At 35.3% G+C, this 26,121-nt stretch overlaps 1 protein-coding gene across 1 annotated transcript in view; it reads right to left on the reverse strand.

The window, feature by feature from the left end:
* Nucleotides 1-5,419: 5,419 nt before the first annotated feature.
* The window catches only part of Snx27 (sorting nexin 27), a 31,770-nt gene continuing 11,068 nt past the window's right edge, over nt 5,420-26,121 (reverse strand). The window contains exons 8-13 of the mRNA XM_089248259.1: nt 19,059-19,219; nt 18,811-18,900; nt 18,520-18,669; nt 18,258-18,386; nt 16,846-16,906; nt 5,420-7,332 (exon numbers count right to left, since the gene is read on the reverse strand). Coding sequence (XP_089104385.1) covers nt 7,322-7,332; nt 16,846-16,906; nt 18,258-18,386; nt 18,520-18,669; nt 18,811-18,900; nt 19,059-19,219 — 602 coding nt within the window. The 3' untranslated portion in view covers nt 5,420-7,321. The remainder of the gene's footprint in view (nt 7,333-16,845; nt 16,907-18,257; nt 18,387-18,519; nt 18,670-18,810; nt 18,901-19,058; nt 19,220-26,121) is intronic.

Below are 26,121 nucleotides of genomic sequence, written 5' to 3' on the forward strand. Positions count from 1 at the left end.
CAGACAATTTCCGATAACTTCGTGCTGTCTCCTGACCTCAATTCAGTTATTATACATGAACAAATTAGGCATCAATTTTAACTTTTTTGGTCCCGATAGCGACCTGGTACCTGGAATTAGTCAAGCCCTAATTTTGAGTATGGATGAAAGTGTGGTGTGGAGGAGAACAACACAACAAAAAAAAAGAAAAAAGAATTGCAGTACCAAATACTGTATTTTCCTGCATAGAACCTGAAGATATAAACTTTAATAATTCAAGAAAAAAAATTTATCTTGTGTGCAGTGGTATATAACCTGCAAATGCAAATTTCATTCACTGATATATCAAATAATAAGCATAGATGCCGATGCTTCTAATTTTTTAGGCCTATTAAAATCTTCCAGTCAAAAAGCATATTCTTCCAATTTTTCATATCGTTATAGAAAATCCCCAAATTTTACTGCTTCATAAAAAAAATCCCTCAGTCTTTACAATCCTTGCTGACCAATTGATTAATTATATTTCCTTAACAAAAATACAGGAAATTGGGATTCTATATAATGGAAATTACCAATTATTGTTAAAAATTATGTCAAAAGTAAGCGAAAGTTGCCAATTATTGCTAAAATTATCAGAAAAATCATCAATGGTGGGAAATGAAGCAGTACTGCAAGTCGTGGTGGATTACAATGGATTTTACGGAAAAAACTTTTAACGTGACTAATATGAGAGGTACAATATTCATATTTATAGACGACATAATTTTTTTAGTTAGTGAAATAATTTTAATCTTTTAAGTTCAGTAAAGAATAAAAATTCAAAAAGGCTTCATGGAGAAAACTGGACATTTTTATAAAACATGTCAGCTGGCCAAAATTACGGAAAATGGGAATATCCCAGGAAAGATGGTTAACCCCTTTTGTGATCTCCAAAAAAATCTATAGTTTTCCCTTTTGTTCTGTATGTGACATGTTGTGTTCGGCAGCGAAACATTTCATCACATGTTAAGCCACACATTTTCAAGTCTGGAAATTGACACCTATGAATAAGAAATAAAAGAGGTTGTTGGTCACCTTTTTATGGAAAAAGTGTAGGTTTTTCTACTCCCATCTAAAATACTCAAAAAATTATTTTTTTATAAATTAATTGAAAATGCATATACAGTGATAATAAGCATAAACCTCGCTACAACAAAATACTCGATATAATGATATTTTTCCTTGGTATGCAGAGGATTGTTATATCAAAATTTCACTGTATATACTTGTATATTACAACCCATCAGAAAAAACTACAAATAATAAGCAGCAGTATATAATCCGCACAAACAAATTTAAATTATTTTTTTTCAATATTTCACAGGTTATACGCAGGAAAATACAGAACATGAATTCTTATGTGCTTATGCATAATAGAAAGCACCACACCACTACCACCATATACAAGCGAGTATGTACTACCCCAGCGTGAGGAGACAAGGGTGATATTCAAGCAATTTATGTCTAAACAAAAGAGAAAGATCAATATTCAACAAATGCAGGAGTTAAAAAATCCAGATTCAAGCAATTATATGGATGTACGTCGATTGTTGTTATATTATCAGTCTTCCAGTGGCAAGAGGAATTTCGAAGATTCTTAAAAATTCAGCACTTGAAAAAAAATCCCAAGAACTAATACACTCAACACTGCCAATTCGTTACACACACAAAAAAAATAAAAAAATACATATGCACATCCTCACATATTAACCGTCAACTGGTTCACCATTTCAGACGGTGAATATCAACAGTACTCTCACTTCAATTCACCATTAAAAGATGAAAATAATTCAATGCAAAGAAATCACTCTCACAACTGTAAAATGGACAGATATTACAGTGAGCACATTAAATATTGATATGTTTACATTTATTCATCGGAGCTCCTCTTTACATCATTATTATACAGTCATGCCCAAACCACACAGCAGAAAAATAAATGGAACTCTTGATAATCTATATGTGGATACTATATAATTCTCTCTCTCTCATCTACAAATATATTTCTGTTCACTGCATGCATACGTGTGAAGTTACATTGAGAAAATAATGATAATATTCAAAACAATGGTATGCTAACGATATTTGAAAGGTAGCAAATATTAATCAATTTTAAAGGAGACTCCGTAACCAACGTAGTTTTTTCTCTTTAGAATATCTTTGAATAATCTCTACTTCTAAAATGATAAAAATTAGTCAATTACCAAAAAAATATGCCAAATGCTGCCAATTCAAACATCTAGTTTGACAAGTGTTTACAAAAAATAAGAACGTCAATGAGCTAAGCTAGAAACATTTTCACACAAATCGTGTTGTTATAAAAACAAATATCAGTGCTGATAGTTAACAAAGAAAATTTCACAAGAACCGTAATTAAGTAGCTTTGATGATAAATCTGTAAAAATATCTCTTCTCGTGTTTGCATATTTACATACTGATATAACCTACAGTAACTAGAGGGGGCACTCTTAACTCTCACTTCTTTCCCCCCCCCCCCCCATTCATTCAACATTATGGGGTGAGATAAAAATTTCATACTTGCCTGGATACGATAGGAGCCCATTTCAAAGACTGCCCAGTGTCATCTTAGTGCATTGCCTGGGGGGTCGCATGATAATGAGCTCCCATCAAGATCTTCGAGATGAAGCATTCAAATTGGTAAACAAACACTTCTGATCAGATAGGGAGATAAGCCTCAGAAAAATCAATTTGCCCAGGGGCCTGATGCCATTAAGACTGCCTTCAGACTGTTCTGGTCATGATGTTGCAGCAAAAAATACTGCTGGAATCAGTTTCAATTTTATTTCAAGACTATTGTATGACCAGAAATATTCATAGTGCTATAACCATAAGGAAAATGAAAAATGTCGCATAAGCACCAACAGCTGGGAAAAAGATGGTTCAAGTCAACCAATTATGCTATTTTCTATTCATTGACAGATTTAATGCAGTATGATTTTTAACCATGGGTCTGTAGACCCCTTAGAGAAGTTTCACAGGGGGGATCTGCGAACTTGGATTAGATAACAATTAACTTGTTACATTATTACATGTTGAAAATTATTCTGTGACGAGGCTTTCTCTCAACCCTTTGCGAATCAGAGGTTTTTCCAGTACTTTAATGTTCATACCTTTTCTCTCCCTGCAATCGCAATTATGGGAAGGCCCCTAGATATTAGCTTTTGTGTTTTATAAGCAATCCAAAAAACGGAAAAGCTAACATCTAGGACTACCTTCCTGTAATTGTAAGGGGCCGTTATAACAATGAAGTACCATTTTTTTTTCCTGATGTTGATTTCAAGTTGACATAGGACTGCAAAGGATTATTGGCAAGAAAGGGTCCTTGGCCTTCACCTTAATGGCACAAGGTGTCCACGGAACACAAAAGGTTCAGAACCCCTAATTTAACTGAACTGAATTAATATTAAAATTTTTATGCCTCCTGATATGAGGAAACGGCATTTGACTTGTACAAGCATCAGCTTCCCGGAAAGACTTTTTTTGAGAGCAAAATTTACATTTCCATCAACGTGATATGGCTCACGAAATATGATTCGTCAAAAAATTTTGGCAGTATTTTCTAAAATTGATTTCCCATTTCAATACATAATTGAAACAATGTTATATGGAGGGGTGGGGACCTTCACAATTTTCCTTGCATCTCTAGGAACCTGTAATGAAATCTGCTGTGAAGCTGCTGTTCCAGACTATGCCACAAAGCTGGGCTAGATAAGTCTGGCAGCAAAGTTCTAGCATTCATTCATGCATCTCTATGAAATCTTTAATGAAGAATTCTCTGTTGCAATCAACAATCAGAGGGTCCCTAACTGTTGTACTTATCTTGTGTTCTGTGTGGATGGATACTTCTTTTACAGAACAACTCTTGCAAGCTAGAGGTTATGCACCCATGTCAAGAAAGCTAGATACCACTTGAAAATGATTGAAATTAGAACATTAAAAGAAAACCTCAAACCCAATTTTTCAATTAGTTTCCATACATTTTTGCTAGAGGCATACACAGAGCCTACCTTCGTTTGGTGGGGGGGGGGGGGGGTTCACAATGGTGGATTGGTGGGAAAAAAGGGTTGAGTACGGGGAATCTTTCAGAGAAATTTCAAATAACTAATCTTCAAAAAGCACCTCTTTGCAGGTAGGTAGTTTCTTGAGGAAAATTCAAAGATAAATATTAACCATAAAATTTCAAAGCATTGTGAACTAATTTGTTTGTTATGCATAACCTAGTACTATGAATGTTGTAGGATGAATCCACATTCATCACAGAATCAACGAGATTCCTTTCCAATCTTGTAACTAATTCTTGGAAGTCTCCCCTGCAATATTTCATTCATCAAAGACCTTGATGATTATTCACAGAGCCATCTTTCCTGATAGTATTAATCTAAAGACTCTCTCGACCTTGATAAGAATTCTGAACCATCCTTATGGATAATACACGCATCTGAGTAACACATTGTTCGATAATAGCATCCACATTTCTAGACAGGTCAGTTATCGACACTTACAAAAGAAGAAAATAACATGATAGACTAAAATTGCAGAATTCAATCGAATGGTAGTTTACATATTCCATAGCATCATATAATCTGCAAATCAAACAATCTACAACAACAACGAATAATATGAAACAAAGAATTCAAAAAGAGCAACTTATATAGCCTTCAAAAGTTGACAAATTCTGTGTAAATTGTTATGATACAAATTACATCTCTGTGAATATATACATTGAATAGTATTTGAATACAGCATTAGAATCAGAGAAGATACTTATATATTTGCACGCACACACCTATGCTCTGACCAGCAAGCATAGCCATAAATAATTTTCAGGTCATTAGACATTACAAATAAAAACCTACAGTGAAAACGCTTTTTAGTAGAACACGTACCTAAAAGATATTGGAATGTACACATACCTGATTACATGGTCAGTTATCATATTATTCAGTATAATTCAAATTTATTCACCAAATCTGTAAGAATACAGGCGGCCCTAGACTTTTGCACAATTCGCTATTTTTTACACATTTAAAAGTTATTTTTTCTCTCAGGATTTTTGTCTATAATACAAAAATTGTTTGCTTCTGTGTAGTTGCTCCTACAGAGTAAGGTAGTTCCCATTCACTCACACATTGCCGTCTAGAGTGGTGGACTTCTCAGAATCGTTGTGACATCACTAAGGTTCTGAGCCGCAGTGGCAGAACTGAATGTTCAACAGGTTTAATCTTGAGTTAGAGCATGTGTTGTGTGTTTTGCCAATTTACTTATTAATGTTTAAATATCTCCCTTATAAATTTATAAACATGAGTGAGAAACAAAGGAACTGCAGTGTTGATGCGAACAAAAAGAAATTGAGAGCTCATAAATTTCATACGATTGAGACAAAGATGAAAATGATTAGACCTTCTAAAACCTGACTCTTTTGCTTCAATCGGCTGTTCATACGCCATAAACAGGTCTATATGTTATGTTCAATTTTGAAAAACGAATGTTCAAAATTAATGTATGCATTCATTAAAATGCACACCTCATTCATTTAATTATGTATATTATGCAATAACTATTTTAAAATACATATAAATTTTTTTGTTTTTTTTAACTATCCCTCTGCTTTCGAACATTCAACATTTGCACACACTTTCAGGAACCAATTATGTGTGAAAGTCGAGGGCTGCTGGTATTCTCCAAACTTAAGACTAGCCAAAATATGATCCACTCCACCAAATCACAGACAGCAAAATGGCAGTCATCTAGTGAAGGCTATACAGTGGACTTTGCACGAGCTAAATCAAGGGTTCTTAACCAAGAATCCTAGGAGACCTTTTTGAGGGGGGTCTGTAATCTTGGAAGACAAAATTTATTGTTTTCACATTGCTATACACTGAATACAGTGAAATCTTGATATAACGATACTGTGCGGACCATGAAAAAATATCATTGTAAAAGGATTATCATTTTATCGACAGGCAGCAGTTTAACATTAGAGTATAGGGCATTTATAAACAATACTTGAAAAAATATTGTTATAGAGGAATTTATTGTTATATCGAGTATTCTTGTAGCCAGGTTTCACTGTATTATCCTATTCGCAGAGAGGGTCCATAGAACACAAAAGGTGAAGAACCCCTACGATAAATGAACAAACTAATTTTTATATGCAGTTAAAAAACCCTTCAAAATAATGCAATCACAAATAATGTCACAAAAAACCATGAATTACTAAATGAAAATTCCCTACCCACATATTTTACACAATTTCATGAACGACAACAGAAATAACAATACACAAACAAATAATAATCATGTATTATGAAACAAATTTTAACTGCACATCTGCGACTTTATATATTTATTTACACACTCGCCTATTAGTAGTTATTTGTTCATAGTGAGAAAACAAGCTTTCTCCTCTCACTTACAATGTGATACTTCTTAATTTTTGTCTTCCCTTAATTTAGTTAGACAACTGGAAGCACGATTCGAGAAACAAAAAAAAAATCTTGCAGCTCAAAATAAAAAAATAAAAATAAAAAATCACAAGTATGACTGCTGTATTGCATGATAAAAGGAAGGCACATTTTTTATTACTGAAGGACTTTCCCAAGAACTGTTTAGCAAAACTAGAATTTGTGATAAACACTGGAAAAAAACATAAATTTTAAAAAAATTATCACGAAAATCATAAAAAAAAAAACAAGTATATAACTTTCTTGAATACAACTTGTGCATACTTCTACTGAAAATACAATTCCAGAGTGTGAAACAACATTCCTAGCAACATAATACCTATAGAAACTATCTTGTAATTCCGTCCCCTCCCACCACGAGGCATACCGAAAGCTGACTCCCGAGATAAACAACTATCACAAAACTAGGACTAACTATGCTTAACAGTGACAATAGAGAAATTTAATCGCATGCATTTATTTACAGGCAATTAATAATAACAAATTCAGATTTTATATAGAAGAATAAATTTGCGATATAAATTAAAACTCTCTTCTTCCCTCTTCCCGCACATTTCATTTGTACATGTGTACCCAACATGCACAATATATATATATATATTCATTTATGTATATTCACACAGGAAACAGAAATATGACTGCGATCCAATGTTCACGTCAAATAAAAGGACGAGTCTGATATTTCAATATTACATCTGGTGTTTTCATAAAAATATTATATCAAAGTCATTATGATGAGCTATGGGTGACATAACTTCCATTACAGGGTGGGGGTGACTCTGGGAAGTCACTGCTCTTCCAAATCACCACAGACACTGTCAGTCATGACCTAAATACAAGATAAAAATGGAATGGGAAATTAAATAAATTGAGGGGGTAAATTAGGGGTTTTCGACATAAAAATCATCAAAAACAGGTTTAAACTGTCAAAGACTTATAATCAATGTATTCAAATAATTTTTTGTCATATTGTATATGTTAAAAAATACACAATTTTTATGCTAAATACAATGTTTTACAGTTAAAAATATTAATGTGTTACAATTATTAAGTGCAAAATACGGTATTAATCTTCATATACTCTAAATTTTAAAGTCTGCACAAGATTCTATTCTGTAGCGAAACTAAGTTACTGCATAATTTCTAATAAGAGCAATACATAACTAATTCCACTCATTTATTCACTCGCAAGATTTCTTAGTACTAATAGTGATACCTCAACTAATGAAGATAATTTGTTCTGGAATCATATTCATCATACGAATCCTTCGTTAGCTGAAACGTGATTCCCCATAGGTTTCTATGGAAAATTGTTTAATTTGTTCCAGGTACTACTTAACCGAACATGCACCTCATACAAATTCCTCTACGGAATTTCTAACGAATCAGCACATGCAGGAATGTGGGTTCTGAGTGTATGCTTGGCCCTAACATATTTATGTTGTCTGCATTATGCTTTCATGTTCATGCTGCCATCTGGCTTCCGTTTTCTGAAGTAAAGATGGAATGCTTGAATTTTCATGTTCTGTCAGTATAGTGTTTTACGCTTGCCTGCTCTCTGTGAAGAGACTTTTTCAAATGGGAGACCGGCTCACATTCGTTCCAGGTACTGTTTTTTTAAACACCAAGAAAAGCTATAAATGAACCAAAGGCTGAAATGAACAGCTTCAGAATTGGATAAATGAGATTTACAAGATGTGTGTGATGAAGGATACTGGAAATCTTTTTAAGCTACACTATGTACACAACCAACACCAGCTTTGGTCTGCTAAAGCTGGTGTTGACACAACCTATTCAAGTTGGCCGATGGTCCCTGTCCATTTGTGATTTGGTCAGCTCATTTCTGTCTCTCATACATGCAAATGGAAAAGAAAAGCTCCTAGAATGTTCAAACTGTTCAGTTTGATGCTAAAGAATGTGTGCTGTGGTAACAGACTAATTTTTTTTCAATACATTATCGGTTAGCTGAATCTTTCATTTTACATGAAATAATTGAAAAACTTTCCGAAAGAGAAGAGTAGGTACATCTGGAAAAAAAATTCTGAGGTAGACATGAGTTAATAGAGCTCTAGTTGTAGCAATTTTGATGATGATTGGCACAAAAATTCAGTCCAGGACACAACTGTTAGCACACACATCCATAACGGAAATGTTTGTATTCATTAGCTGAGGCAAGAAAATCTTAATTCGTAATTTGGTACTGAAAATTTGTAAGGCAAGGTGTTTATTAGCTGAAGTATCACTGTACAAAGTTTGAAAATAATCTTTTGATAGAAGGTTAGCAAGCAGGACGTGGCCAAAGCAATGCTATTTTTGCAATTTGAGATACAGCATTAATTGAAAAACAATTCCCTTCCACTAATTCATAGAATTAGACATTATTACTGTTGCACTAAAAATAAGAAATAATGGGGGGAGGGGTCTTTAGGTTTAGATCCAATTGGCACTGACAAGCATCTGCTAATTTGTTCTGTTGTACAATTTAAAGTCAAATCCTTTTACACATCAGTCAGTCCTTCAATTTTATGCTTGGTTGAAAGATACACGCTAATGCTACGCCCATAAGAACATTATATATCAAGTATCTAGAGTTTTCTAGATCAGGGGTGGCCAACTTCTTTCTGTTCACAGGCGCGCCACATCAGTGGTGCAACTTCTGTATATAAGTAGCTCCATTATTAAATTGAATTAATTAGTTATTTAATTAACTTTGTCACTAGAAATAAGAAGTTTGTAAGCAGTCTGTCAATCAAGAAATCTGCTGTTGGAACCGATAGTTCAAATAATGATCACAAATTTAATTTTTTTCACTGTATTTTTTCTTGTCGAAAGGGCTGCATAAAATCACTTAACGGGCCGCATGTGGCCCGCAGACTATCTGTTGGAGAACCCTATTCTAGATTTAGCAATAATAAAAATTCAACATTATGTATTTATAGCATGAAAGAATTTTTCAGGAACTTAGAAAAAGAGTACCATAGATTATTATAATGATAATTATAGTGCTTAAAATAATTCTAGAGAAGAAAATTATGTGAATATCATATTAAGCTTTATTATACTACTAATTTGTTCATTTATTGAAGGTGTAATCTTATTTTAGACATTACATGCAATTAACGAATTAATTTTCAATAGAAATTTTTATGTTGAAATGCAATATTTGAGATTTTTGACATGACAGTCTAAATTGTGGTTTAAACCAGGACTGGACAATTCCCAGGCACCAGGTTGCCATGGCAACTAAAAAATTAGCATTGGCACATAAAATTTTCTTTTGTAATCACTCTTTGACAAGGTGACACAATATCAATTGGTATGGGACAATTCTTGGTTGAAGTGTCAAAGGATATTTTTCTCTAGTAGAGTTGTTAATAAATGGAATAGCTTACAGCAGAGGTAGTAAATTCGAACACAATTGACATGTTTAAAAAGAGATAACATACGATAATCATGTTGGGGTAAATTGAGAAGCTATCCATACTTACAGGTTTCAGAGATGAAAAATGGAAGAGAAATGTTCACACAGAACAGATAACCCCAAACACATAGCACAAGAGTATGAATGAGAAAAAAAAAAGTTGCATTAACAGATCAGACTAAGGAAAAGTTAAGGAAAATGAGACTGGATTTTTTTCAACATCATGTGAGTCTAAAATGATTAAAATTGACATAATTTATCATTGCTTAGTTGCCAAATTTAGAGATTGAGAGTTAGGGAGATTTCTGTGTGGAACTGAATTACTTACAAAAGCCGTAACACAAGCATGTACAAAACACAAACGTATAAAAAAGAATTTTTTAAGAACAAAATATGGAATTTTCATACATGAAAATAAAATTTTAAGGATTAAAATATTAGGGTTTTTTCTTTTTCCTTCGGAAAAACATGACATAGTGCTAGCAATGGCTGCGAAGTTGTCAATTATCATCCAACAGTAGGTTAAATATTTCATCAGTCAAAATTACAGCAACGAAAAAAATCGTCATCTGACTTGAAAAATAGGATGTAAAGATGTGTGGTCACAAATTTTGTCTTTGCTCAAATGTTTCTTTGAGATTTGATGTAATGGTGACATACTTACACATCACAATATTTTGAGGAAAAAAACAAAGGCAACAGCATTTTCTAAGTAAATTCATTCGCAATAATAATTTTTTAAATCATGGTCATAATTCATGAGACATAAAAATTCTTCAGGAGTCCGGAACATGGAGCAGAAATTTGGCAGCCTCTAAGAAAATTCAGGAGACTTGGCAACTATGATTATGATTAATGGTTCGATTAGTAATATTCAATGACATCTTGAACCAGGGCTTGACAAACCCCTTGGGGCAGGTTGGAGGACAGAAAAAAAAATGTCAGAATTCATTTCAATGTGTACTCCTTGGAAAAAAGGTCACTAAGTCCTAAAAAAGTAAAAAAACATTATTTTGACTATTTTTCTCGAAAAATATTTTTGGCTCCCAAGGAATATTTGGCTACTGGTGTCAAGTTTTCCTCAATTTGTTAAGTCCTGTCTCAGTCAAATAAAAAAAAACAATAATACAGTGGAGCCTGCTTATAACAAAATCAAATATTACAAAGTATTGGTTATAACAAACATTTTTTTCTCCATCCTAGTGAACCTGCAATACCATAATAATGTTATTATAGTAGTGCAGGTAAACAGGATTGGAGCATGGGCGAATGAATGGAGTATGACGTTTAGCATTGACAAGTGCATGGTCACTCATTTTGGTTCGAACAACTCATGTTTCTCTTACGAGTTGAATGGTGTCACTATCCTGGATGTAACTAGGATCATCAATTTGGGAATTCTCATTGATGAGCAGCTTAGATTTTCTGAACATTGTTCAGCCAGTGGTCAAAAAGTCATTCTTTTCTTTCATTCGTTTCAAAAAGTCTAGAGTCATTCTTTCGCTTTTCCGAGGCTTAGTTCGTCCTGGACTGGAGTATGCTGCAAGGTTTGGAGAACACACCTCCGGAAGAACATGGTTGAAGGGGTGCAGAGAAGAGCTACACGCATGGGCAGAGATACGGGGGGGGGGGCATGGGGGACACCCTGGAGCGCCTCCAACCTTTGCCAGGGATGTCGCGGAAAGGTGACCCTGACAAAGATTTTTCAAAATATCCTTTGTTAAACAGCTCTGGGGAGCTAGCAGATAATCATTGAATAGGGTAAAGGAGCGCCGCAGGTAGGAAAAGTTTGAGAACCCCAGCTCAAGTCTGTTGATTTGTCTCATTAAACTTGAACATTTATTGTGTATCAGTTATAACGAACACAGATACAGGGGTCAGCATGGATCATGGCCTCAAAACTAGTGACCAAAATTTTTAGAAAAGTGACCAAATAGTGACCAAAATATTTGTGGAAAGAGACCAAATGGACAATGAATTTTGATCATTACCAAATTGAATGAATTGAAATTGAATTTAGTTTTAACTTTGCATTTCAATAGAATCTAATTGGAATTGGTTTTTTTTACATAATAGTGTGAAATAATTAAATCAAACTGAAATGCATTCTGCTAACCAGAAAAGTTTTGAATAACTTATCAAATTTATCAACAACTATGTGTGAGAGAATAACTACATTACATCCTTTCTGAGTAACAGTAGCAATGCCTTCCCCCATGTTGCTTTCCACAACCCATCTTAAAATCAATTTAAGCAGGAAAAACTTCAAAACGGGAAAAAGTTTTCACATTCAAAAAAAAAAGAAGGGAAAAAAATGAAATAACGCACAAAATTTGATGAGAGAATTGGTCCCATCTACATTCCAGTGGATTTTTCATTCGTGTTATGCTATGAATGACAGTATACAAAACGTACTCAAACTTTTTTAACTAGTACAAATTTGATTTACATACCTAGGTTTGTATAATACATTCCAACAAATTTTAAGAAATTTACTATAATGATTATAAACTATAAAATTAAATTTTTAGCAATATTATTTTAAATTATTAAATTAAAAAACTACTTAAATTATAAATTATTTAAATTATTAAATTGAATAAAGTATTTAAATTATTAAATTGAATAAAGTATTTAAATTATTAAATTGAATAAAGTATTTAAATTATTAAATTGAATAAAGTATTTAAATTATTAAATTGAATAAAGTATTTAAATTATTAAATTGAATAAAGTATTTAAATTATTAAATTGAATAAAGTATTTAAATTATTAAATTGAATAAAGTATTTAAATTATTAAATTGAATAAAGTATTTAAATTATTAAATTGAATAAAGTATTTAAATTATTAAATTGAATAAATTGTTTTAATTATTATACGTTGAGGGAGGGGCAATCCACCCTCCCCCAGCGTCAATGGTCTACTGATGTATGACATATATATGATGTATATTAATTGTCATCATGCCACACCCCTAAGACCTTCAAGTCTATCTCCACCTATGGCTGGACTGGGAAAAGTGGGTGAGTCTACTATTTTACAAGCAGGGGGAGGCACCAAAATAATACTGCCCTTGGGTGAGGGAGAAAATAAACCAGTTTTGAAATTGTTTGGTTTTTGAGAGAAAAATTTTTAAAAATATATATTTTTCTTTTTTTACACACAACACACACCCCTGCAAAAAAACACACATTTACTCCTTTACCCAGAAACACAGGGGTGGGAAGTGACAAAGTCCATTTCGGAGCAGCTTTGAAGCAGCAAAATTCAGGATTCTGAGCAGTTTTGGAGCAGCAAATTAAGGATCCGGAGCAGATATTTATAAATTGGAGCAGGGAAAATTAACAAGAATATTTTTGTTAACTCTCACCCCTTTTCAAAATAAAACAACTGCATTGCCTTTTGCTATCAAACATCTTTTCATCAGCTTGCTTTTTGTTTTTGGTATTTCAGGCTTTTGACAGCTTGTTTGAAAGAGAGGCTGTCATAAAATTTTTCACACCAGTCTATTTAAGATGATTTTTGCTTACTGAGGGCACTATTGTCTGTCTGGAACTGCAGCACTTCAAATGGGCTAAAAATTTTCTATAAGTTTTCAATTTTTTCATACTTGGAAAGAAATTGTTGCAAATGGGAGAGAATTTCGGAAGAATCAACACAACGTTTGGCGATTAAGTGCTTATTATTTGGCGAGATTGGCGATCTGACACTCGTTATTTGGCGATGTTGGTGATCTGACACTCGTTATTCGGCAAAGTTTCTAAATTAGCATTCGTAATTCGGCGGAAACTCACTTTTTACTCCCGGAATGAAAATTTTTTTCACGAAACATCGGGATTTGACGCAGTGACGATCGACTACAGTAATTTCTGCTGCTTCTAGAGGAGACTTTTTTTTAAACGGCAACTGACTCGCATTTGCGCTTTAAAGCTGAAAGACCATTGCAAACCATCTTCAGTTGCACGAGCACGGATATTATAGCGATGGAAAGGCCAATAGTTTAAATAAGGCTTACAGTTTAATAAAACTCGCTCTTAGAAAGAATCGTTTCGCGGTAAGCAGGTACAAAAATTTTTTGGCGTCCTTTCCGAAATTCCAGGCATACAGAAGCAAAATTAGGTATTTGGCGCAGAAAAATACGAAAATACACTATTGGAGCAGGATGGCGCAAGATGTTAATTTTGGCGCAGTGTTCCCACCCCTGGAAACAGTATAATTTTGGCCCCTACCCCCCCCCCCCCCGTAATTTTTAACAGAAAAAGAGACTCTCCGCGGCCTTCCCCGGTAAATTTCCCATGAACCTTGTAAGCACTAACGTGGCAAGGTTTTTTTCGCGCCAAGGAATCGCCGTTTTGCGGTAGCAATTCAAGATGGCTGGCAAAGGGCACAATGAATAAATGCCAGGGGCTTCGCCACTGGACTTATCCTGTTGCTGAGATCTCTTCCAGCCCAGCTTTCGTGGCAGAGTCTGGAACAAAGTGAGTGCACCTAACAGTTTGAGTGTGTAGCTAGTGTTGTGTCTGATATTTCAGTGCTGTCATCTATACTTCAAATTGGAAGTGAAGTGTAATGATTGAATATTTGTAATATTGTAGGCCTGTTGCTCTCTGTGGCGAGACTTTTTAACGGGGAGATCGGCCCGCATCAGTTCCCAATTTCAGGCCAGAAGCCTTGAAATTGGGAACCACAGAAAACCAACTTCAGCCGACCACCACTGTGGCACCGGTGGGGTTTGAACCCGGATCCTCGCGATGCGAGTCTGTCACTATGACCACTCGACCACCACAGCGGCTGACAAAGGGCACATAAAAAAATTACAAAAATATATAATTTATATGAATCAACCTAATATGCGGCAATATGCGAAAATCGATAGAAATATATCAGGAAATATGGAAAATTAGGATAAAATGAACACAAAAATCGAATCAACGACATACGGGGTTTATAAATGCGGTTGATATAGTTTATGGATGCTGTGCTGTCAGGGTTACCTATTTTAGCGCGAAAAAATATATTCGCCACGTTAGCGCTGACTCCTCCCATAATTTTTAACGAACAAAAACAAAGAATTCGTCCCCACCCGGGGCACCCGATTTACCATAGCCGTAATACAATTTGTTTTTCTGAAGGAGAAACGTAATTTTACTGCCCCTTGACTCTGAAATTCGATAATTTTGCAAAGTAATTTTTATTGCCTTTTCTTAAATATACCATTACATCAAAAACGCCGTCCGAGGCATTGCCCCCTGCTCCCAGTTTTAAATCTGATCACGGTATGTAGCAACCCGGGTCGCAAGTACGAACGAAAACTTACTATCGCCCGGGGCCAGTATCCACTCTTTTTAACAGAAAAAGAGTAAACTCGGCACCTTTCCTCGTTCAATACCTGTGGAACCAGACCCCCGCCCTCTCCTATTGCGGTCGTAATAGCAACTCGAGACAAAAATGTTTTAATAACTTCCGAGGTCTAAAAATGGGATTTTTTTACACAACACCAAGAATGGAGCGCAAGATGTCGATATTAAGTCAAAATCAGTATCGTGAAGATGCTCTAAATTATGTTATGGCCAGAAGCGGATAAAGGTCAGTTGACGGCCCGGGCATAAAAAAAAATTAATATTAGGCCCTTTAAATTAGGAGAAAAAGGTAAAGTAGGGGCCAAAGGCGCGCTCGGTGTGCCCGCCATTAAATCCACCTCTATTTACGGCTCGAATGCATTAACTGAGTTTTTATCAGCCTGATGACCAATTTTCAGCTGATTTGGAAACCCTTGTGTTAAACTAAATGTTGAATTGCTGGATTCTGTGATCTTTTCATAAATAGTTCTCCTCTCGATCAAATTTGGGGCAACGGTTTCTTGCTGTGATTTAAATCCAGTTAGAAAAATAGTACGAATTTTATTTGTAAATAGAGATCGCGATTTTCAATCGGATAATTTTTTTTATTGTAAGTAAATTCAAAATACCTGCGAGCTTCTTTAACCTTGGCCAGCTACAAGAGTATTCCCCAAAGCGTATTAATACGCTTAATACGTATTAATAATACGCGTCTTTAATACGTGCTTCGGCATTCTCCTGCTGCGCGTAAGTTAGCTTCTGCACACGCTCTCTTAAATCGTCATTTCAAATAACATTAGAAAAAAGTAACAATAGAACAAACAACAAATGTAACTTGCTCGATGCTCCAAGAAAGGAATTCGGCCCTTAGGACTAAAACTTTTTAAAACAAATAAAATAAAGGATCAATTTTAAAATAAGATGAAAATGAAAGAACGAGTGAGTACGTGGGGAAATAAGAATGAATGGTAGTGGGGGGGCGGGGGAAATTCTTTGTTGTAAGTATACGCCTTTTATGCTAGTTTTTTTTCCGACCGGCTTTTCCATAAAATGACGATTCTTTAACCAAGGAACTATCTTTCCAAGCACCTTGAAATCAAATTATGCTGACGTCACATGGTATGCTCCCGGGAAGATAAGACGCCTTTGATCGTAGTTCAATGAAGGGAGGGAGAAAATTAACGATATTGAACCGGTAAAGTGTTCCTCCTTGAAGAAAAGAAAAACACTGACAATAGAAAAGCGCGCGAGACCAAGGTTTTTTTGCTAAAAAAAGTGGAAAAAGTAACCTGGGCCTGAAAATACGTAATAAAAGTGACCAGTTTCTAAAAATGTGACTTTTAGTGAAAAAAGTGACCCGTGCCGAGCCCTGCAGATATTGTAAATTTTTTTCAAATTCCTATGCAACTTAGTTATATCCCTACTCGGCTGCATTTAAATACCAAACATTATGACGTCAAATTAATTGAAAATTTATGAAATAGAAATCAAAGTTTCTATATTTCTTGTTTTGTTTCTATAAAATTGTGATGCTTTTCTTGATTGAATACACAAAAAAAATTTTTAAAAAAATCTATACCATTCATATTCCATTTCCTTTCATGTTGTATCCTCTCAAAACAGTCAAACATAAAGACATACTGCAAGATAAAAGTATACAAAAATTAGTAAAGTAGAGTAGGAACTTAATTCTGCGAGTCTCAATTAAGTGAGTGATAAACATGCACAACTATCAATAAGAGACTGTACCAAAACTTCAAGTATATGGAAATGTTAAAGACTTTAAATTTGGAAAACTGTACAGTAATATCCCAACTTAAATCAACCTGCATTTACATTGTCTCGTTTTAAAAATTATATGTTTTTTAAATTAGACACATTTTTCAACAAAGCTTGAAGGCTTTTGACATTACATTCTTAGAAGGTAAATGTTTCCCAAGAGAGAGTTACGTGAAAAAGACAAAGCGACAAGAGAGAATAAAGAGAAATTCTCTGCAAATTTACCTTTCTTCTTTCCCCCTCCTTTTGAGGAAGGAGATGCACTATCGGCCCGGTTACGTAAACTTATGTTAGTAGGAATAAATGGAATAAATTACTGACTGAGTACCACTGTATCAACATAAGCATCTTTCTCATAGCTGTTTCTTGATTTAGATATCATGGCACACAATGGTGGCCAAATATCAGGTGGTGATGCCACAGTGTGATATCACATCCTTTATTAATTGAAGTTTAAATTGCATGAATTGATTTCATTCCAGGTGATTTGATCATTTTTGTTATACTGCAGTCATTTTCTGCACATGAGGGATAAGTAGACGGGATTTATATTTTATTGCCAATTCCGAATGGCAATTTTTTTTATACTCACCAAGAGGTTGGTGCGCTAACTCCTCAATGTGGGACTCCCAGCGGTAGCAATCTTTTTCTATGGTCATGTCGCCATCTCTGTTGTACTCTGGTATCAGGAAAGTTTCTGACAAGGGCGAACTGGGTATCGAACTCGCGACACCTCTAAACATCCTTTGGTAATTTAGGCAAGTATCTTATCGACCTGGGCTACTGCGCCCGTCTTGGCCGTGAATGAAGATGATGAATGTTTGAATTTTCATTTTATTTAAGTATAAGGTTGAAGGTCTACCTACTGTTTGCTGAGAGACTTTTTCAAATGAAAGATTCGCTTGTATTTGTGCCTGGAAGCTAGAAAAACAACTTCAGTGACTATATATACAGCATAAATAACAGTGCTGTGACTCCCAATGAACATATCATGGTAATTTCTCGAGTTTGTATATTAATAACAAAAGAAATTTCCTAAAGTAGGAACACGATTTTTATGAACATAGCTATTCAATGAATGCTTGTCTGATCTCATTCTAACTATATGGCATTGCGATTTATTTTCATATAAACATTAGCTTTCACGGTTTTGGTACTGCCAGAATAGCGAAAAAGTTCTACAAGGTGAAATAAGATGAGTATACGACTTACATATGGAGTGAATATCTTCACTAGCCTAGGTTTCTTGTCAGGACGAGTATACTGGAAATTAAAAGCCATTCCTTCATCGTCAACATCCCACTCATTAATTGAATCCCAATTGAAATCTATTATTTGGGACTGAAAGAAAAGTTGAATATCTATAAATATAAGCATGGTTAATACGCATTCCATATAAGGCAAGAAAGGAAAAATCACACAGATGTTGACACACTTGTCGAGACAAAGGCATGAACATCACAAATATGCATACTTCCAGCGTTCCATCATCTTTACACGCTTGGAGTTTAAAACTGCTCAGTCCAACAGTTGCAACTACATGACCCTCTTTCTTAGCATCACATGCACAGTGAGGAAAAGATATTTCACCATAGCCTTCAAGGAGACGAGCCAGCTTTAAGTACTGCAATGAAAATCATGAATCATTACACTGTGAAACTTCCTGTAACAGCCACCTCCCAACAATGTTAATAACCTCTGAATGATGATCATCCATAGGATTAACTAAGGAGAAAAATAGGAAGAATGCACCCATATCACTTACTTCTAATTTCCTGGATGCATCTTGCAACGCTTTGAGCTCATACAGTTTGCTGCCAGGCTTTATTTGACCTTTATTCACATCATCAACAGCCTGGAATAAAAATTCATTGATATTATTTTCAATGGTTTTACATTCAGCAATCAAACATGAACATTGTCATATCACCAGGTGACTACTAGATAGAATTTTGTCTCTTTAAAAGCAGGGGAGTGTAACACATGCCTCAGAGTGCAAAATGTTCAACTCACCTGCCAGAAAAAGAATGTTGCAGCCATATTGTCTTCACTAAGTTCAATTTCTCTGCTTAACGTGAATAGCCATTTCCGTATCAATAAGCATGTTGATGTAGCTGTGCTGTAATTCTGAATGTATAAATTATGGGGAAATTCATTTGGCTGAAGTTTTCTTTCTAGAAAGAAAATTTATGGAAAAACATGATTTCAACAATCGACACGGAAAACTCAAAATTTGTCCTTATGTGATTAAAAAAATCAGAACTGTTATTTTTAAAAAATCGGATGCATCTTTAACTCTTATATGCAATCAACTGATTTTATTCTCATTTATTTGATAACCTTCTATAAAAAGCTGAACTGAATATCATAGCTGTCATCAATGGAAAAAGTGTTTCTGTAGGTGAAGAGCCATTGCCAAGTTCATTTTCTTCTCAATATTTCCATAATACTTGGGAATAGTTGGCATAGCTGCCAATTTTTGAAAATTAAAATTCGGGAGATTTTCGCGCAAACCTGTATTTTATGCTAAAACCACTCCCTAAATAAATACAATAGGGATTTTTCCAAATAAAATAGGGATTTTCCAAACATAAAAGTTAAAGCATAGGCAGGGGTGGGAAGTGACTAAGTCCATTTCGGAGCAGCAAAATTCAGGATTCGGAGCAGTTTTGGAGCAGCAAAATTCAGGATTCTGAGCAGTTTTGGAGCAGCAAATTCTGGATTTGGAGCAATTTTGGAGCAGCAAAATGTGGGATTCGGAGTAGATATTTATAAATTGGAGCAGTGAAATTAACAAGAATATTTTTGTTAACCCTCAACCCTTTTCAAAATAAAACTGCACTGTCTTTTGCTATGAAACATCTCTTCATCAGCTTGATTTTTGTTTTTGGTGTTTTAGGCTTTTGACACCTTGTTTGAAAGAGCGGCTGTCATAAAAATTTTTGCACCCGTCTATTTAAGATGATTTTTGCTTACTGAGCACTTCAAATGAGCTAAAAAATTTTTTATAAGTTTTTAATTTTTTTATACTTGGAAAGAAATTGTTGCAAAATGGGAGAAAATTTCGGAAGTATCAACTCGATGTTTGGTGATTTAGCACTCATTATCTGGCGAGATTGGCGATCTGACACTCGTTATTTGGAGAGATTGGCGATTTAATGCTCATTATTCGGCACCATTGGCGATTTAACCCTCGTTATTCTGCAACATTGTTGATTTAGCGCTCGTTATTCTGCAACATTGTTGATTTAGCGCTCGTTATTCTGCAACATTGGTGATTTAACACTCGTTATTCGGCAAAGTTTCTAAACTAACATTCGTAATTCGGCGGACATGTGCTTTTTACTCCTGGAATGACAATCTTTTTCACGAAACATCGGGATTTAACACAATGACAATCGACTACAGTAATTTCTTCTGCTTCCGGTGACGACTTCTTTTTTAAACGGAAACACTCGAATTTGCACTTTAAAGCTGAAAGGCACTGCAAACCATCTTCAGTTCCACGATCACGGACAATATCGGGGTTTCGCAATGGAAGGGCCGATAGTTTAAGTATAGTGGAATAAAACACGCTCTTTTCATAAAGAAACGTTTCGTGGCTAGCAGGAACAAAAAAACTTTTGGCGTCCTTTCCGAAATTCCGGGCATACTGAAGCGAAATGTGCTATTTGGCGCAGAAAAATGCGAAAATACGCTATTGGAGCAGGATGGCGCAAGATATTAGTTTTGGCGCAGTGCGGCGCAATTGGCGCAGAGTTCCCACCCCTGCATAGGGAATAAAATACCTACTCAAAAACTGACGTCAAATTAAAATAGGGATTTTACACACACATGGAAGTTAAACACTTGGGAATAAAATACCTATGCAAAAAACAAGTGAAATTGGAGGCCAAAACTTCAATGATGTAAAAATAAATATTGTGTTCAATCAGAAACGCTGTGAACAAACATTCTGAGCGAATGACCCCAGAATCATCGGAAGATTAAGGAAAGCACCGTCAATTTTTGAAGAACACTGACTTTTTGTGACACTTGCTTGATGTTTTTTTTTTCATTTCATGAGTGATGATGGCAGTCTTTCCATTACCGATGTTTATGTCCGTAACACAACTTGTACAAAAAGGAGAAGTCTGCCCTCTTCTGGAACGTTTGATGAAAGGAAATTCATCGGAATAAGTATCTTTAAAATTGATTAAATATGTTTTTGCTTATCAGTATTCATGTTTTGTTATATCGCACGTACGTAACTTCAACAAAAGAAATTTTGACCACATGCGCGTGACTATAATCTTCAATTATTATACAGGACTATTGGCTGCTAAGCCATTTCCCTGCACGATAAGACAAACAACTTTCTTGTTACCATCACAGGGTTTGTAAAACTTCCTTAAAAAGGGAATTTCCCCATTTACGACATGTGACATCATTTCGAAAGGGAAAAAAAAGAGGCTTCATGCCCCACAAGAAATTCCTTAGGGATTGTTTTCATAAGTGGGGATTTTTTTAATGAAGTAGGGAATTTTAAGGGACAATTAGGGATTTTTGTGATTTTTGTAAAAATTTGGGAGATTTAAGAACTTTTCGGGAGGTCGAACGATGAAGCTAAAATTCAGGAGATTCCCAAAAAATTTGGGAGACTTGGCAGCTATGCTATTGGTTGATAGCACAAACTTGTACACCCTCTGATAATGCTAGCCACTAGAGTTTGGAAAATGTTGAGAAGAAAATGAACTTGTATTGATGATAGACTTTCATATAGATAAACTTTTAATACACACACTTAATATTAATTTACAATGTTATATGCTGAGACTAGGGTTTCTAAATTCCCAATATTTTGATGCCTTTGGGAACAGGAAATCATATTTCTCGAAAATTCTTCACAAAATTCACAAAAAAAAAACTTTTGGCGTCCTTTCCGAAATTCCGGGCATACTGAAGCGAAATGTGCTATTTGGCGCAGAAAAATGCGAAAATACGCTATTGGAGCAGGATGGCGCAAGATATTAGTTTTGGCGCAGTGCGGCGCAATTGGCGCAGAGTTCCCACCCCTGCATAGGGAATAAAATACCTACTCAAAAACTGACGTCAAATTAAAATAGGGATTTTACACACACATGGAAGTTAAACACTTGGGAATAAAATACCTATGCAAAAAACAAGTGAAATTGGAGGCCAAAACTTCAATGATGTAAAAATAAATATTGTGTTCAATCAGAAACGCTGTGAACAAACATTCTGAGCGAATGACCCCAGAATCATCGGAAGATTAAGGAAAGCACCGTCAATTTTTGAAGAACACTGACTTTTTGTGACACTTGCTTGATGTTTTTTTTTTCATTTCATGAGTGATGATGGCAGTCTTTCCATTACCGACGTTTATGTCCGTAACACAACTTGTACAAAAAGGAGAAGTCTGCCCTCTTCTGGAACGTTTGATGAAAGGAAATTCATCGGAATAAGTATCTTTAAAATTGATTAAATATGTTTTTGCTTATCAGTATTCATGTTTTGTTATATCGCACGTACGTAACTTCAACAAAAGAAATTTTGACCACATGCGCGTGACTATAATCTTCAATTATTATACAGGACTATTGGCTGCTAAGCCATTTCCCTGCACGATAAGACAAACAACTTTCTTGTTACCATCACAGGGTTTGTAAAACTTCCTTAAAAAGGGAATTTCCCCATTTACGACATGTGACATCATTTCGAAAGGGAAAAAAAAGAGGCTTCATGCCCCACAAGAAATTCCTTAGGGATTGTTTTCATAAGTGGGGATTTTTTTAATGAAGTAGGGAATTTTAAGGGACAATTAGGGATTTTTGTGATTTTTGTAAAAATTTGGGAGATTTAAGAACTTTTCGGGAGGTCGAACGATGAAGCTAAAATTCAGGAGATTCCCAAAAAATTTGGGAGACTTGGCAGCTATGCTATTGGTTGATAGCACAAACTTGTACACCCTCTGATAATGCTAGCCACTAGAGTTTGGAAAATGTTGAGAAGAAAATGAACTTGTATTGATGATAGACTTTCATATAGATAAACTTTTAATACACACACTTAATATTAATTTACAATGTTATATGCTGAGACTAGGGTTTCTAAATTCCCAATATTTTGATGCCTTTGGGAACAGGAAATCATATTTCTCGAAAATTCTTCACAAAATTTACAAAATCACTTATTTTTACCGAAATCTCATTTATACAACCTTTTTCAGCCTCGATTAATCTTTGTTCCTTTTAAATTAAAACATTTCCTTCATGAGCAACACAACTTCAATTGCACAACACAAATTCAAATTTTATAACTAATACATTGATTAAAATATTGTATTATCATTATATTTATTATACACTCATGTCCATAAATTAAGGATAATTCAATCTCACGGAAATCTAAAGTAAAAATTTCACCTGTAGAATTATCATACACATCTGCAAGAATGATATGCAAATTTCAGGAAGCCACCAGATGATGCCGATAGTACGTCACAATGACGAGAGTGTAAGAGGAGGGGGTATATAAGGAATGGTGGCAAAGAAGTGAAATTGTTCACAAGAGTTCTGTAAGGAACTCAGTGCCATAAGCGAACAGTTATGACACAGAGGACCCATGTGGATGATTTTTTACGTGGTAGAATTATCGGCCGCCTGGAATGTGGGCGTACTCAGATGGAAGTATCCGAGGAACTTGGAATTCCAAAGTGCCATTTCTAGGCTTTGGCAACGATTCCAAGATAACGGAAATGTCAATAGACGATACAGTACAGGTCGCCCCCGAGTTACAACGCCGAATGAAGACCGGTATTTGGCAGTAACTGCCAAAAGAAGCAGACGGAGCACAGCATCCGACCTGTCTCGTCAGCTATCTGCAGCCACGGGTACCACAGTTTCAAGGCAAACCGTGTACAGACGTTTGGGAGATATTGGTCTATATGCTCGCAGGCCTGTCAGATGTGTTCCGCTCACGGCAACTCACTGTCGGCAGCGATTAGCCTGGACTAGAGAACATGCAATGTGGACATCGTCACAGTGGGCTTGTGTGATGTTTTCAGACGAGTCCAGGTTCAGCTTGCAGTCTGATTCACGTCGGACTTTCATATGTAGAACGCCAGGTACCCGTTACCACCAAGACAACATCATTGAACGACACCGCTACGGTGGTGCAGCATTGCTCGTTTGGTGTGGAATTATACTGGGTTCCAGAACAGATCTGCATGTTCAAACTGGAACCATGAAAGCCCAAATTTATCGGGACATCATTTTGGAACAACATGTACGTTTGTTTAGGGTGCCATGGGTGCAGAATTTGTGTTTATGGATGACAACGCCCGTCCTCACCGAGCAAACATCGTAAACGAATGCCTTGAATCTGAGGATATAACCCATATGGAATGGCAAGCATTCTCACCTGACTTGAATCCGATAGAGCATATGTAGGACATGCTTGGCCGACGAGTTGCAGCCCGTCAACCACCTCCTACATGTGTACCGGAACTTCGGAGAGCATTGCTTGCTGAGTAGAGTGATCTTTCCCAAGATCAGATCGATAATTTGGTACTCAGCATGCCTAGGCGTTGTACGGACTGCATTTCATCGCATGGGAGATATACAATGTATTAACCATCATACCAACCATGTAATAGTAAGTTTTTGTAAAGGAGATATTTTTTACAATTGCTCCAGGGACCAAAAATCATAGTTTTTATGAATGGTATCATACATACACCATTGTTTTTGTGCTTTGTCTTTTGTTTAATAAATGGGCTTTATAAATAAGTAACGTTTGTTTTGTTTTTGAACCTTTATTTGCCGGAGCTGGCATTATCCTCAATTTATGAACATGAGTGTAAATAACATATCAGGCTTTCACCTGTTTTCTCTTCTGGTTCCCCACTTCAATACTAACTATGCATGGGGCCACCCAGCATGGAGACTTCATGATAAGATCTCATAAAGAATTTTGAATTGAAGCATGCAATGTTGTAAGCAATCACTTCTAGTCAGGCATGCTATTAAGACAGTCCGGGCAGTATCTGTATAACATACCTGACACTACTGGCAGCAGTACTGCCACCAAGTTCTAAATTTCATTACAGTTTGGCGAGACTCCAAAAAATGTATACAATTTCATATTTTTCCTGTTGCAGATTAAATTAAATTTACATAGCAGAAGAGATTTTATTTTCTCTAATTTTTTCACAGTTACCAAATGACACATCCTTTTTTTTAACCACTTCCAATTTGGATATCAAGTGAAAAAAAAGAGAGACATGTCTACCTTTTCCATAGTTTGAATTCCACACACTATGATAGTTTCATTCCAATTCTGCTTGTCTAATGCTTACACATCACTCTCAATCACTATTGATAAAATAATGATTCCTAAATGCACAAGCACTAAATAAGTATTCCAAAATTTCTCCAGATTTTGTTTTAGAACCTTCTATCAAAGGCATTGACATGTCTTTTCCCACAATTCTGTCTTGATAAATGAATTTGACAGTGTTGATTTGTGACCATTTAAGTCCCTCTGACAATCAAAAATTAAGACCATTGACTAACCTGGTAGAGGCCATAAAAGTGTGGCCATTACCATATCCCCTCACACAATATATACACACCCTATCCCTTTTCTCTTAACAAAACATTTGAAATTTGTAGTTTCAACTATGAAAGAAGTTATTTTCCCTCTTTCATAACAATGTTCACCACACTTTTATGTAAAAAAAAAAATACTCCAATCACTCTTTGATTAGCCTAGGGTCCTGCTCCAGAATGTGTGGGGAAGGGCATGTTCTAGTATCTTTGAACTGGAAAATTTTAGATATCATCCTGTACTGATCTTTATCTAAACAAGGTGGTGTATATCAGGACTATATAATAAACCCTGGTTGTATATCCTCTTTTTGTCTTTGCAAACTTTCATTTTTGGCTTCTGTACCCCTACAACTGTAAAACAGTCTGTCTTTGTGATCCAGAGAGGGTGAAAATAATAAAATTCTTTAGTTTACTCTAAATGCAGAGTTTCTTTAAAAATCGTACGCTTGCATTCATCTCTAATG

Source organism: Pholcus phalangioides, unplaced genomic scaffold, assembly GCF_987345545.1.
Source record: "Pholcus phalangioides strain wild (caught in Gottingen) unplaced genomic scaffold, Ppha-v1.0 ptg000019l_1, whole genome shotgun sequence".
Taxonomy (NCBI): Eukaryota; Metazoa; Arthropoda; class Arachnida; order Araneae; family Pholcidae; genus Pholcus; species Pholcus phalangioides.